The 15,081-nt window shown below is 45.1% G+C and overlaps 1 protein-coding gene across 4 annotated transcripts in view; it reads left to right on the forward strand.

Annotated features, from left to right (window-relative positions):
• Positions 1 to 15,081, forward strand: part of CC2D2A (coiled-coil and C2 domain containing 2A) — a 143,294-nt gene that overhangs the window by 3,922 nt on the left and 124,291 nt on the right. For 2 of the 4 annotated variants that reach the window (XM_055326646.1, XM_055326649.1), the window contains exons 2-4: positions 1,778 to 1,836; positions 3,987 to 4,070; positions 5,784 to 5,907. In XM_055326646.1, the coding sequence (XP_055182621.1) occupies positions 1,778 to 1,836; positions 3,987 to 4,070; positions 5,784 to 5,907 (267 nt within the window). Of the gene's footprint in view, positions 1 to 1,777; positions 1,837 to 3,986; positions 4,071 to 4,465; positions 4,543 to 4,739; positions 4,782 to 5,783; positions 5,908 to 15,081 lie in introns of those variants that run through there. The other 2 variants (XM_055326647.1, XM_055326648.1) reach the window with 2 other exon arrangements.

Raw genomic sequence — 15,081 nt, forward strand, 5'->3', positions numbered from 1 at the left:
TTCCATGAATTGCATGTAATGTGTCATGTGAGAGTCAGAGAGAAATCAAGAATGACTCCAACATTTCTGGCTTAAGACAAATGAGTTATGTTTATTGCAACAAGGAAGACTGTAGGACAAGCAGATTTGGGGGTGATGACTAGAGGCTCATCTGGGGCATCTTATGCCAAGTGAAGGTATCCATCAAGCATCCAGAGTCTGGACCTCTGGGGAGGTGTGTGGGCCCAGGGTGTAAGTGGGGAGTATTAGTAGACAAGTGGCATTTAAAGCCAAGAGACAGGGACGCCTGGGTGACTCAATGGTTGAGCATCTGCCTTCAGCTCAGGTCGTGGTCCCGGGGTCCTAAGATCAAGTCCCTCATTGGGCTCCCCTCAGGGAGCCTGCTTCTCCCTCTGCCTATGTCTCTGCCTCTCTCTGTGTGTTTCTCATGAATAAATAAATAAAATCTTTAAAATAAATAAATAAAGCCAAGAGACAAGTAAGACCACCATGGGATGAATATGGGCAAAGCAGAGCCCCATGTGTGGTGATCAGGAAAATGAAGGCAGATACAGACCAGCCTAGGAGCCTGAGAGAGGGAAGGAGGAAGACCAAGAAAGAACACATCCCAGAAGCCAAGTGAAGAAACTATTTCAAGAAAAAAGCAAGTGATGGGTCACTTGCATTACTAATACCTGTAAGGGTCAAATAAGATGAGTGTTGAGAATTGATCATGAGATGTGGCAAAGCAGGATCTGTTGGAGACCCAGACAAGAGCAGTTTCGAGGTGCACTGGGCCCAGCAAACTGATTTGGAAAGAGACGGTTTGAGAAGCTTTCCTGTAGACTGTTGACAATTTGAGCATTAGCTAGAAAGAGAAGTCCAGAGAGAGTCTTTTTATTTCTTTTTTAAATATTTATTTATTTATTTATTTGGGAGAGACAGAGTGAGCACATTGAGGCAGAGGGAAAGAGAGAAACAGACTCCCTGCTGATCAGGGAGCGGGATGCAGGACTCCATTCCTTGACCCTGGGGTCATGACCTGAGCTGAAGACAGGTGCTTAACTGACTGAGCCACCCAGGAGACCCCAGAGAGAGCCCTTTGTAAGAAGGGGCCAATTACAGCACTTTGTTCACTTGGGGGAAAAGAGCCAATATAGCAGAAAGAAATGATTATCCAGTGGAAAAGAGGAAATTGTCAGCTCAACGTCCCAAAGGAGAGATGTAATGAGGCCCCATGCACAGGCTGAGATCCTGGCCTAGATGGGAGCAGGGACAGGCACAGTAGTGAGTGGAAGCAAATGAGGTGACCTGACTTGAAGGGGTGGGAGCAGGGCGGAAGAGGGGTGCCCCCCTTTGGTGTCATCTCTCTGTTCAATGAAATGAGAACCAAGGCCATGGGGAGAGAGTGAGGAGGTGGTAAGAAGGTGGTTTGAGGGGAGAGGAGAAGCTATGTACTGGATGCCCACCACGGGCCTCTGACTCCAGGGCACAACTCTTTCTCACTCCCACCTGCTGCGCAGTGGCACCAGGTTCACGGTTGGGCTCATTGCCGGGTTCATGGGGTCAGAAGGGTCTAGCATACTTCTTTTTCCTCTGGGGCTCATTTCCACCTATCTGGGTCTGCAAGCACATATTCCTTGGGAATGGAACACCTATCTACTCAGCTCCAACACTTCGCTAACCATCAGGGTCAGCTTCATATTTATTGATAGTAAGAAAGATGTTTTGCTGATTTTCAAAGGCCCAACCTCTTTGTTTTTTGTGTTTTTTTGTTTTTTTGTTTGTTCCTGTCCAGGTGCCGCCATTGCAGCCAAAATGAATCCCAAGGAAGAAAAAGTAAAAATAATTACAGAGGTAAGTAGTTGCTTAGATGTTCCCCTGAAAGTATGTTTGTGTGTTCCCTGCATTCATGTAGCATGTGTTTGTGAGTGAGGATGTTAGATCAGCAACAAGCATTTATTGCACACCTACTGTACACAGGAGGTGCTATGTCAGGCATGCAGTGGCGATGCGGCTGGCTGATGGTATAAGAAATGCATCCCTGCAGGCTGTCCGGGGGTGCAACTCCACGTGGATGCTCTCAAGCTGCTTAGTCACAACTTCATGAATTCTGACATACAGCAGTTTTAGGTTACCACCTGCTGCTGAGTCAGCTCTACTGAAGCACCATTGATATGTAGAGAAATTCAGAGTGAAGGTAATAATCATAGATTATAACCACTAATAAAATCCTCTGTCTCATGGGGTCCTGCAATTTCCAGCCCATCATGTACAAAACATCATTAAACACTGTCTAGAATAGAGAAGGCAGATCCTTATTTAGAGACTGTAGACCTTTGAACGGAGGAGAAGCTGTTGCTCTCAACCCTAGCTTCTCTCCTAGCCCTGGGGTCCACCAACTGGAGACCGCAGAAGCAGAAATGGAGAAGATACTCTGTTTTCCATAGAGTACTTCTAAAGCCAGAAGCAACACATTACCCAGCAAAAACCATGCAGATTCAGTTTAAGCAAGGTATCAAGTACTGACAACCCACATAAATCTACATCTGCTTATTCATTCATAAAACAAACGTTTATGGTGCCTTGGTCCCTGGGGATACAGGATCAAAGAAAGCCTGTGCCTTCATGGAGTTGTCATTCTATCTAATTTGCAGTCCTACTAGACAGTTTTCTGCTGATAGAGAATCAAATCACTACTAGAAAGAAAAAAACAAAACAAAACCAAAAAAACCCAAAACCCAGATTTGTCTCAAATCTATTCTCTATTCTAAGTCAATTAGAACTTAGACAGGAGTTAGGGGCCACATTTTCACATCTCAATCTCATCAACATCCTATAATCTAATTTGACCAATTCCTAAGAAAAGAACATTCCCTACATGGTGGCCCTGAATTGTGACCTGAATCGTGGCCTGAATTGTGAGGTCCCGATGAGGTGGGGCTTGCACCCAGAGGATGAGTCAGGGAGATCAAGTTCCTTGGACAGAAGACAAGCCCAAGCTATGCCCATTTGCTAGTTGGGACCTCAGTTCCCCAGCTCACCAAAGCTTTTGCCATCTCTAACTCTGACGACCAAGGGCAGGATGTGCAGTCAGAGACTGGCTCAGAAACCTGCATGATATTTCTTTGAAATCTTAACTCATATCATTAAAATCCATTTTTTGTGTGTTCCAAGTTTATTTCCATATTTTAAAAAATCCCAGTTTTATTTTGAGCACTTTCCAATTTGGTATAACGAGGAGACAGATTCCAGGTTTACCTTGCGGCTTCTTTTATACCCAGAGATACTTGTACCCCAGTCTGTAAAACTTTAGGACCAGAGAAGTTTAAAGCTTGAATACTCCAGCTTCCAACACTTTATATAACTAAAGTTTTAGAATTTATAATGTGGAAAAAGAAAACAAAGCTTGCCCTGTGAAAGAATTTCTCTGTTTTCAAAAAGACCTGCAGACATTTTCTTTAAATTGAAAGCTCATGGTGATTTAACACGCATTATCCTGGACCTGAGACTGAGGCTGGGGGTGCAGAGGATCCCAGCCCTTGAAACCCCAGGTATGATTCTGAGATCATGCTCTGCAGGGTTCCTCAGTCTGGGCACACTGGCTGTGCTGGCAGGTTCACTCGCTCATGCTCATGGCCTCCATTAGATCGTGAGTTTTGAGGGCAGGGAGCCTCTCTGCATCCCCAGAGCTGGAAGCACAGTGGATGTTGCGGGCACAAAGGAGGACATGGGACCATGGAGGCTCCAGCATCACCTCACCATGATGTTTCCATTTCGATACAGTTTTTCAAGACCATGTCTATTTTGAGAAGAGTAGATGCTGGTGGCTGCATAGACCATGCCAACTGTCCCCTTAGCTCACACTCAACTTTAGGGGAGTGGGCAAGATGGCCATTTTAATTTTAATATCTAAAATGCACCCCTCTTCCTCTCTTACTGGTTTTTGTTTCACCAGCTTAAACACAGACCAAATGATGGTTCTTCCCTTTGCATTTTTTTCAAAGGAGTTCAACGAAAACAATGAGGTCGCAGAGGTGGGCAGACAGAAGAAGACTTCAAAGGTTGCAAGACAAAAAAGAAAGAAACGGGTATGCAGTGCTGGGGACCAGGTGTCTGGCTGTGCACCAGGCTGATTGACAAGACTCGCGCACCCTGCAGGGGACCACCCATCCTCCTGGGGTGCCTCCCTCACCCCGAAAGGCAGGGATGCAGGTGGAAGGTGTGGAGTGTAGGACCTGTGTGAGGCCTCACAGATGACCCTCAGAAGGAGACGGTGGTTGATACCCGGGGGTGTCATCCCTCTGAGGTTTCTCCCATCTCCTGAGAGAAGTCCAGAAGAGAGGGAAGGAGTCTTTGTAGTTCTCCTCCATGAACTGAGGCCGGCGATAGATGGCAGTGCAGGATTACTAATCATGGGGAACTCTCCTTTTGTCCCTTTCCCAAACCCGAATTCAGTTTCGGTCTAGACCCGAGGCCCCCACCCCCCACCCCAGCCTCCTGCACAGGAGTGAGCCTTCCTGGCTGGGAGCATCCACCCTCTGCAGGACCGGCCTTCTCCAGGTAAATAAATTCCCGTGGTCAGGCGCCCCTGTCCTCTGAGGAGGGGAGGCGGGGAAGATCTTGCGGACAGGCAGTTTGCTTGGAACAATCGAGATGCCAGCAGGGGAGGGAAGGGAGAGAGCGCCATTTTGAGGCAGCAGCCACGTGATGGGCTGCCTGAGAGGGGCACAGGGAGGTGGGGGCGTGAGGCGCCGGGAGAAGCCCCTGTGCCTGCTGCCCGCCCTCCCAGCACACTCCAGGTGGGCCACGCGGGGCTGAGGCGGGCCCCTGGGTGTCCAGCAGCCGGGATGGAGCGGCCCAGGGAGGACCAGGGCGAGGGGGGCACCGCCGGCCACTCGGGGGGACCTAGCCCCTTCCTGCAGGCCCCCCCGGAGGCTTTGCAGCTGGGGCAGGGGCACCCAGCACTTCTGGAAAGAGTGCAAGTCCTTAGCTCAAGGACCACAGGCTCGGCGCGCAGCTGTGACAGGAGGTGACAGGCTCGGGGCTGGGACCCTGGGCGGGACAGGAGACAGGAACGAGGAGGAGACCATATAGCGGGCACTGTCTCCTGGCTCGAACCGTGCAGGAGCCCGACTGCAGACCTCGGAGCAGGAGCACTTTGGGGGGCTCCAGAGTAGTGTTTCCGAGCCCCAGCAGCACTTCAGAATGGAATTTGGGGGAACGTGTTTGTTTTTTTTTTTTTTTTCTAAGTCGCTTCCCCAGATCCACCCCCAGGACATTCATTTAAATCACAATGTCTGCGCTTTGCACAAGTCCTGACACAAAGGAGCAAGCGGCTCAGTGTCCCCCTTGCACACTCCCTTCTTTTATGGATGGAGAAGGAAGGAAGCTAGGAAGTTAAGTAACTTGCCCAGAGTCCCACGGTTCATCTGAGTTCAGAAGGCAAGTCTTTGGCCCCAAAGGCCATCGCTCAGCCTTGGCCTCCGCTGCCACCTCTGCTCACCAGCCTCCCCTCCTCGAGGAGCAGGGGAAGGAACCGGAGGCTATTCTTTGTCCTGAAGTACCCAGGGAAGACTTTGTGAAACTATTTTACGTGGGGATGCCTCAGTAATTTCGCAAGAACCCTATTGGGCAAACTCAGGGTGGGCACAGTGTTTCTGGCACTGGTGACGGGACCACAGTTATCTAGACCTGAAGAGTATTGAGGCCTGTCCCCTCGCTGAGTGACGCATCCCATCCCCAGAGAGGATCTGAGTCAACCAAAGACCAGGGAGTAACAGCCTCTGACCCTCTGCCCACAGCTGCCCACCGCTGGCCCCGAGGAGATGGTGTCTGAAAATCCCCACCTGGGCGGCCAGCAGGAGCCCGTGCAGGAAGATTCTGACACTCGCCCCCTGAGCATGATGAGCCGTCGAGGCCCACGGAGTAAGTGTCGCCCTCACTGAGTTCAACCAGTATTAATGAATTAATTGCCTACTGTGATCAGCACAGAGCCATATGCGGATTTTTAAGGGGTATTATTTCTCACACGCGGCCACCATCCCTCCACCCACGTCACCTCAACTCTGAATGATTCTGTCTGTTAGCATCTGTCTAGGAGACAGGACACATAGTTTCGGGACATGGTTATATAACCACATAAGTTTGGAAGTGCTACCTGAAATAGAAATAGTACAGGTGATCAAATCGTAGGAATTCAAGGGAGCGTGAATGGTTAGGAAGCCACGCATGTCCAACATGTGGGGCTTGATTCAGACATTGCAAGATATGAGGGATCTTGTGAGGGTCCCAGTGGTCTTGGCCCTTGAGGACTCCTGCAATTACCCAGCACCCCCCAACACACACATACACACTCTTCCCCCTTCCAAGAACCTCCACGACAGAGGACATCATTCATTAGCAGCTCAGCTGTTGGGAAAAGGATTATCCTTTCCTTGTTGCTTTTCATGAAAAGTGAATTAGACAAGAGGAGAAGGTGTGTGACACTTTTCAGTTAAGTAATCATGACACAGTTGTAACCCTATTTCCCTGTAGCAGGGCTGGGAAATAAAGTAACTATTGGAAACCAGAGGGCTTTGGAAGCAAACTCATCTGAAGTCCAACCCTAAGAAAAATGTGGTTCCCATCTCAGAGAGATGATATCATAGGACTGTTACAGATTAGGAAAACAGAACCAAACTTCATGCCATACAGTTACTTCTTTTTCAAAATGCTCAAAAATATTCATTACTGAAGATTACAACTTGTCTTAGCCCAGGCTGCCACAACAAAATACCGCAGACTGGGAGGCTCAAACAGTAGACGTGTATGTTCTCATAATTTTGGAAACGAGAAGTTCAAGATCAGAGTGCCAGGGTGGTGGGTTTCCAGTGAGGCCTCTCTCCCTGTGTGCTCACTTGGATATCCCTGCTTGTAAGGACACAAATCCTATTTATTAGGGTCCCACTATATAACCCCATTAAACATCCATCACCTCCTCAGAGGTCCTCTCTCCGAATACAGTCACATTAGGGGTTGCGGCTTCAACATATGAATTCTACGGAAGACACAATTCAATCCATAGCACAACTATTGAATATTTAAGTAGTTATTTTTATTTTTTTAAGATTTATTTATTTACTTATTTATTTATTTATTGAGAGAAAGAGTGTGTGTGAGGCGGAGAGGGGCAGAGGGAGAGGGAGAGAATCTCCAGCAGGTCCCAGGCCCAGTGCAGAGCCCAACACTAGGCTCAATCCCACAACCCTGAGATCATGACCTGAGCTGAAATTAAGAGTCAAAACACTCAACCAACTGAGCCATCCAGTAGTGCCGCATTAAGTAGTTATTTTTATTTTTATTTTTTTAAAGATTTTATTTATTTATTCATGAGAGACACAATGAGAGAGAAAGGCGGAAACAGAGGGAGAAGCCAGCTCCATGCAGGGAGCCCGATGTGGTACTCGATCCCCAGATCCCAGGATCATGACCTGAGCTGAAGGCAAACACCCTACCACTGAGCCACCCAGGTGTCCCAAGTAGTTATTTTTAAATCAAGAGAAAAGATGTCAGAGAGGTTTGGCCAATAATAAGACTTTTAATAATTGGGCAGCCCGGGTGCCTCAGTGGTTTAGTGCCTTTGGCCCAGGGCCTGATCCTGGAGACCCAGGATCAAGTCCCACATCGGCCGCCCTGCATGGAGCCTGCTTCTCCCTCTGACTGTGTCTCTGCCTCTCCCTCTCTCTCTGTGTCTCTCATGAATAAATAAATAAAATCTTAAAAAAAAAAAAAAGAAAGAAAGCAGGAAGGATGATGCCAGCTTTGTAATTTGAGCAACTGGGAAAACCGAGTTGCCATTTACAGAGAGGGGCAGATGGCCGAAAGAATGGGTTTGGGGTAAAACCGGGGAAGGACTTGCAAAGTTCGAGATGCCTGCTGGATCTCAAGTGGAGATGGATGAAGGAGTCTGGAGGCGGGGGTGGGGCTTTGCTGACCATCTGTTGAAAGAGCACCTTCCCACCTTCTCCCCTAGTCCTCCGGGTTCTGTTTTGCTCTAGAGCACACATCGCCCCCTGGCACGCTCTGGTAACTGTTTGCTGACTGTCCTTGGGAGCAGGACAGCCTTCTCCAGTCATGGCCAACCCTAACCCCAGTGCCTAGAGCAATACTTGGTCCAGGGTGGGGGCCCCGTGACATTTGTTGGACAACTCTGCCAGGGCGTAACAGCCCAGAGCCTCAGCCCTGCCTGCTCAGGTTTTGTAGGCTTGTGGGAGAATCAGCTGATTGAGGAGGTGACAGTGAAACCACACGGGCCCAGTGATAAGAGAACACCTTCCACTCTGTCCCACAGTCCTTGCACTGCTAGGCTGCAGGAACATGGACTGGGGCCACACAGCTCTCCGGTGAGTTCAAGGAGGATGACTGCTCTTTGGGGAGAGTTTTCATCACTCAGGCACATTTTCTCCTTGATCCTTTTTATTATGTTTTCTGAGCAAAACAGGAAATACAAATTTATTTCCTCTGTTCACGATTCTTTAGCCCATCTATTAAGGCTTTATGTGTCTGGTTATCAAAATAGCTTCTGATATTCTCAAAGTAAATCAGATGTCACCAAGGCAAGTGCCAAGTCCTTAAGATCCTACATGTAATACCCTTCGGGGCTTCCATTTTTCAGTATGAACATTTGAATGTGCGCAGAATTAAATAAAATCCAGTTTCAGGACATCTAGCTGGCTCAGTTGATAGAGCATGCGACTCTTGATCTCAGGGTTGTGAGTTTGAGGCCCACATTGGGTGTAGAGCTTACTTTAAAAAAAGAAAACCCAGTAAACATCATATGCCCAGCACCAGATTCAAGGATTACAAGATTTTGCCATGTTTGTTTTAAGTATCGTTTTTCTGGGGTGTCTGGGTGGCTTGGTCAGTTAAGTGTCTGCCTTTGGCTCAGGTCATGATCCCAGGGTCCAGAGATCAAGCCCCATATCAGGTTTCCTGCTCAACAGGGAGTCTGCTTCCTCCCTCTGCCCATCCCCCTGCTTGTGCTTTCTCTCTCTAATAAATAAATAAATATCTTTTTTAAAAAACTATCCTTTTACTCTATTTGTCTTTGCCAGAAGATATATGGTATCTATCTATAGAGAGAGGATAGATAGATACATAGATACATAGATAGAAGGGACAGAGGGCAAATGTAAGAGAAAATCTCAGGCAGGTTCTGCACTGAGCACAGAGCCTGCCCAGGGACTCAATCTCACAACCCTGAGATTACAACCTGAGCCGAAATCAAGAGCCAGACGCTTAACTGACTTAGCAACCCAAACACCCCTATATTTTTATTTTTAATGGTCGTAAAGCACACACACACACACAAAGTTTGCTGTCTCAATCACTTTTAAATGCACACTTCAGTGGAGTTAACTATATTCACATATATTGTGCAACAGATCTCTGGAATTCTTTCATCTTGCAAATCACAAACTCTCTACCCATTAAACACTAATTCTCCATTTCTCCTTCCTTCAGCCCTTGGCAATTCCATTCTCCTTTCTGTTGCTATGAATTTGACTATTTTCAGTACCTTGTGTAAGTTAAACCGTACAGTATTTGTCTTTGTGATTATTTCACTCAGAATCATGTCCCCAAGTTTCGTCCACATTGTAGCATGTGACAGGAATTCATTCCTTTTTCAAGATGAATAGCATTTCATTGTATGTATATGTCATATCCTGCTGATACATTCATCCTTTGCAGATATTTGAGTTGCTACTACCTCTTGGCTATTGGGAATAACACCACTATCAACATGAATGTGCAAATATATCTTCAAGGCTCCTGTGTTCAGTTCTTTTGGATATATGGCAAGAAGTGAGACTGCTGGTTCATATGGTAGTTGTACGCTTAATTTCTTGAGAAACTGGCATACTTTTTGCATAGTGGGTGTGTCATTTTGTATTCTCACCAACATTGCACCAAGTTTCCAGTTTCTCCACATCCTTACCGATGTGGAGAAGGTTATTTTGGTTAGGAAGGTTAGGTTATTTTGTTTGGTTAGGAAGGTTAGGTTATTTTGTTTGGTTAGGAAGGTTAGGTTATTTTGTTTGGTTAGGAAGGTTAGGTTATTTTGTTTGGTTAGGAAGGTTAGGTTATTTTGTTTGTTTTGTTTCTACACTAGTCATCTTAGTGGGTATGAGCTCATCTCTCATTGTGGTTTTGATTTGCATTTCTCTAACAACTAGTGATGTTGAGCATCTATTCATGTGCTTGTTGACCTTTTGTGTATCATACTTGGGAGAAATACCTGTCCTTTTCCATTTTCTGATCAAGTTATTTGTTTTGGTTGTTGTTATTGAGCTACAGGCATGCTTTATGTATTCTTTATAGTAACTCTTTTCAGATACATGATTTGCAGATATCGTCTCCCATTCCACAGTTGGCATTTCTGCTCCACTGATTATGTCCTTGGATGCACAAAAGCTTTTACGTTGGATATAGTCCCATTTTTTTCCTTTGCTTTTATTGCCTGTGCTTTTGGTGACATAGCTCATAAATCATTGCCAGATCCAATGTCATGAATTATTTCCTCTATGTTTTCTTCTAGGAGTTTTATAATTTTAGGTCTTACATTTAGGTCTTCAATCCACTTTGAGTTTTATTTTATATGATGTAAGGTTAGGGTCCAAGTTCACTCTTTTGCATATGAATTGCCAGTTTCCCAACACTATTTATTGAGGAGATGGTTCTTTCCCCATTGAGTCCTTGGCACCCTTTCTGAAGATAATTTGACCATATATGCAAGGGTTTATTTCTGGGTTCTCTATCCACTCCATTGGTCTATATGTCTGTCTTTATGCCAGCACCACACTGTTTTGATTACTGTAGCTTTATAATATGTTTTGAAGTCAGGAAGCATGAGACCTCTTACTCCATTCTTTTTCAAAATTGTTTTGGCTATTTAAGGGTCCTTTGATACTTCATATGAATTAAGGATGAATTTCTCTATTCCTGTGGAAAAAAATGCCAGTAAAATTTTGATAGGGGTTGCATTAAATCTGTAGATCACCCTGGGTAGTACTGACATTTTAACAATATTAAGTTTTCCAATTCATGAACATGAACTCTCTTTCCATTTATTTGTGTCTTCAATTTCTTTCAACAATGCTTTTTGGTTCCCAGTGTAGAAGTGTTTTGCCTTCTTGGTGAAGCTTATTCCTAAATATTTCATTCTTTTTCATGCTATTCTAAATGGAATTGTTTTCTTAGTTTCCTTTTTAGGTTTTTTGCTGTTAGGATATAGAAACACAACTTATTTTTGCATGTCAATTTTATACCTTGCAACTTAGCTGAACAGTGTTTTTGTGTAAAATCTTCAGGGTTTTATATATGTAAGACTATGTCATTTGCAAACAGATAGTTTTTCATCTTCCTTTCCAATTAAGATGCCTTTTGTAGCTTTTTTCTTGCTGTCCTAGTATGTCTGGGCTGCTATAACAAATACCATAGCCTGGGTGACTTATAAAGAACAGAAATGTATTTCTTATAGTTCTGAAGGCTGGAAAGTTCAAGATCAAGGCACTGGCAAATTTGATATCTGGTAAGGAGGGCCCACTTCCTGGTTCACAGATGGCTATCCTCTTGCTGTGTCCTCACATGGTAGAAGGTGCAAGGGAGCTCTCTAGGATCTCTTTGAAAGGGGCACTAATTCCATTCATGAGAGTGGAACCTTCATGAGCTAACTACCTCCCAAAGGCCTCTATTCCAAAAACCATTACACTGGGGATTAAGTTATAAGAATTTGGGGAGAACACAAACATTGTCTATAACACTTACCTAACTGTTCTGGCTAGGATTTCCAGTGCTGTGTTGAATAGAAGTGGTGAGGGGAGGCATCCTTGCCTTGCTCCTGATCTTAAAAGAGGCACTTCCAGTTGTTCACCACTGAGCATGACGTTAGTTGTGGGCTTTCAATGTGGCCTCTATTAAGTTGAGGTAGTTGCCTTCTATCTGTATTTTGTTGAATTTTTAATGATAAAAGAATGTTGAATCTTGTCAAATGCTTTTTCTGTATCAGTTGGGATGATCATGCGTTTTTTGTCCTTTGTTCTGTTACTGAGGTATATCACACTGATTGATTTTGATATGTTGAAACAATCCTGGCAACCCCCCAACCTAGGCTCCACTAATACTTTGTGTAAGTAGATCATGAAGCTCTCTCTCATGACCAATTTATAAATACTGTTTACATTTCCCTAGGCGAAACCTCAGCTTCAGTGGTTTCCCTAGCCCCAACGAGACAGTTTATATTGACAACACTATGGGACTTTTTAAGCTCACATAATTCCATTTTATTTTCTTCCCTAAGCATCTAGTGGTTTACTTGAGGCATCCCACGTACCACCTAGCCAAAATAGATAGATGGTAGGTAGATAGAAAGATAGATGGATAGACGGGTAGATGGATAGATGGTAGAGTACGTAGATGATAAAATTTGTCAATCTTGAACTCTGAGAACTTCAGAGCACATTCAGAGCCAGGTAGCAAGTTTTCTGATATGATTTCTACCAAGATTCCTCATTCTCTTCCTTTGCCCACATCCCATTATGTTGTCAAGATATTAAGAGAAATAAACATTATAAGCCAGCAAATGTTCCTTGAAGCCTATAGAAACTGAAATCAGACTCACTGCTACTCATTACTAATTTCAGTCATGGGACCTTGAGCAAGAAGTCCAATCTTCCCAAGCCACTGGAGTGTCATTTATAACATGGGGATCATAAAAACCTGGACGTAATGCAGCAGTTAGGACAATGAAATCAGACAATACACAGAAAGCACCTGCAGAGGGGCTAGCACATACATAGTCGTGTCCTCCAGCCAAAAGAACTTGTTGCCAAAGAACTAACAAAAATAATTACCTTTCTTGAGCACTAAGGTTGCTACGTGCATTACATCATGTAATTCTCAGCACAGCATGATCATCTCATCTGCATTGTTTCATAGGCTAGGAAACTGTGTGCAGAAAGAACCACCAGCTAGAGGCGGTGGAGCCAGGATTCAAATTCCAGTCAGGGGACCTCTGTGCTCTTAATTGCCACACTGTGGCATCATTTGACACAAATCTCAACCCCAACTAGTCTTTAAAGCTAAGGGTTTGCAATTGTCCATGGAAGGTGCAGTAACAATCCTGCAACCAACACTGTCCACGGTGGCTCCCAGGTCCCCAGGGACTCTCCTATGGGGCATAGAGCCTTCCCGAGATTGTCACTCTGGCTTTGCCTCATCTTTTTCTGTCACTTGGGTGGATTTCTTACTTTATTCTCCCTACCTAAACTAACCCCTTCTCTATTTGGGGGTTTTGTTTATTGGTTCAACTTAGCCTCACTACTGACCTTTCAAAAATCAATAAATGTATACACCACCTCCTTTGGAAGGTTTCCCTTATGCCCCAGTGTGGGCTGAGTAGACCTTCTCTGTGCTTCAAGGCTCCTGCCCATGTGAGTGTCATATTTTCTGGTACACAGCCTCCCCTCTCTACTGGACTAGAAATTCTTGAGGGTAGACACTGACTTTCAGGTCTGCTTAGCACAGGGCTTGTACCCAGATGGCACTCAATTATGCTTGCTGAGTGAACAGATGTCTCAAGCCAGTCTCTCCGCTTTTTATGCAAAGCCATGCCCTGGTTTAGGTATGCTCATTTACCATGCCCACCACATCCTTCCAACCAGGACTGCTCTCCTGGACATGGGTCTTTGACATTTACTTTCCAAATCTCTCATAGGTCTAGTCTCCCTTTTGGTGCTAGCACCCCAACTCCCCACCTTGAGCCTACCACCCTCTCTACACTATAGCATTCCTCCAGGTGGCCAAGGGTCATGAAAGTCAGACTGTATTCAGATACTCAGATACCAGCACACTGATTATATGGCCTCCCCCACTGCCCCAGGGCTCATGCTCAGAGGTGCCACCTCCCTGATTAACAGCAGCATAAATCATGCAGTGAAAGCTTTGGCTCCTAATTTTCTATTCAAACATACATATAGTCATGACATTCCAAATAAAGAAAGCATTTCACTGAACAGGCACTAGTTCCAAATCAAATAAACATCTAGAAAAAAAGTACACACATTTCCCCCATGATTCCAACTTGCACCATCTCTTGAGGGAGTAACTATCAAATGTTAAGTAGTTTCTTATGAATATAAATTTCTTCATTAGTGACATCTGTTTTCCATTCATTCGTGTTAGTTTCTCTGATTAAAGCATCATTTCAGAGCCAATTTCTTAGTATTGGTGGAAAGGAAAGTTGGGAATCTAGTGAAAACTGATGCAAACGTAAGGAAATAGAGCTTCGTTTTAGGCATGCTTTTTAAAAATCATCAAGCCCTGGAGAGACTGACCCAGGAAAGAAATGTCACAAAGGACAATATGGAACACAAGGAGACCTGCCCAATAAAAGCTGGGTCTTGGAAGTTACCTTGGAGTCTGGCAGCTGGAGGAGGGAAAGAACATTCTAGTCAGAGCATGCTGGGGAATGTAAGGAAAGGTCAAAAAGTTCACCAGCCCTGGCCATCACTACCTTACACGGTACCAAGGGGACTAAATTAAAGCTTTAAAACAAGAATGAATAAAGAGTACATTGTATTCTCTCATTTCTGCATGTTATGATATTTGACATCTTAGGGGGAAAAATAACCTTTCTGGGTTGAAGAGATTCAAGCCAATTCTTTAGAGATGGCAAAGGGCTCAGAGTGAAGTGCGCCTTTGAAATGCACGCTGACCAGTCCCAGCCCAACTCTTTCTGGCAGGTACAGCCCCAGGAAGCAATAGTTCTCTGCCTGCATCATCCCAGGGCCAGGTACCAGGCCACTAGAGCCACCGCTATAGCTTTGAGCTCCCCAGAATCATTCAAACTAGCCAGGCCTAACCAGTTGACCCTGTCCTGTCTTGCCTTTCCCTGGGAAATCTGTTTCCTGAGCCTCTCCTCTGTCTTTTGTGTCCACACCTCACTGACTATATCATGAAAGAGCACAACAAGTACGAAATACACCCATCATTATGATTAGCGATCAGGAAAGGCGTTTTCCAGCAGACTGCTTTAAGCAACTTTGCTCCTGCGTCATCTAC

This window comes from Nyctereutes procyonoides, unplaced genomic scaffold (genome assembly GCF_905146905.1).
Source record: "Nyctereutes procyonoides isolate TBG_1078 unplaced genomic scaffold, NYPRO_anot_genome, whole genome shotgun sequence".
Classification (NCBI taxonomy): domain Eukaryota; kingdom Metazoa; phylum Chordata; class Mammalia; order Carnivora; family Canidae; genus Nyctereutes; species Nyctereutes procyonoides.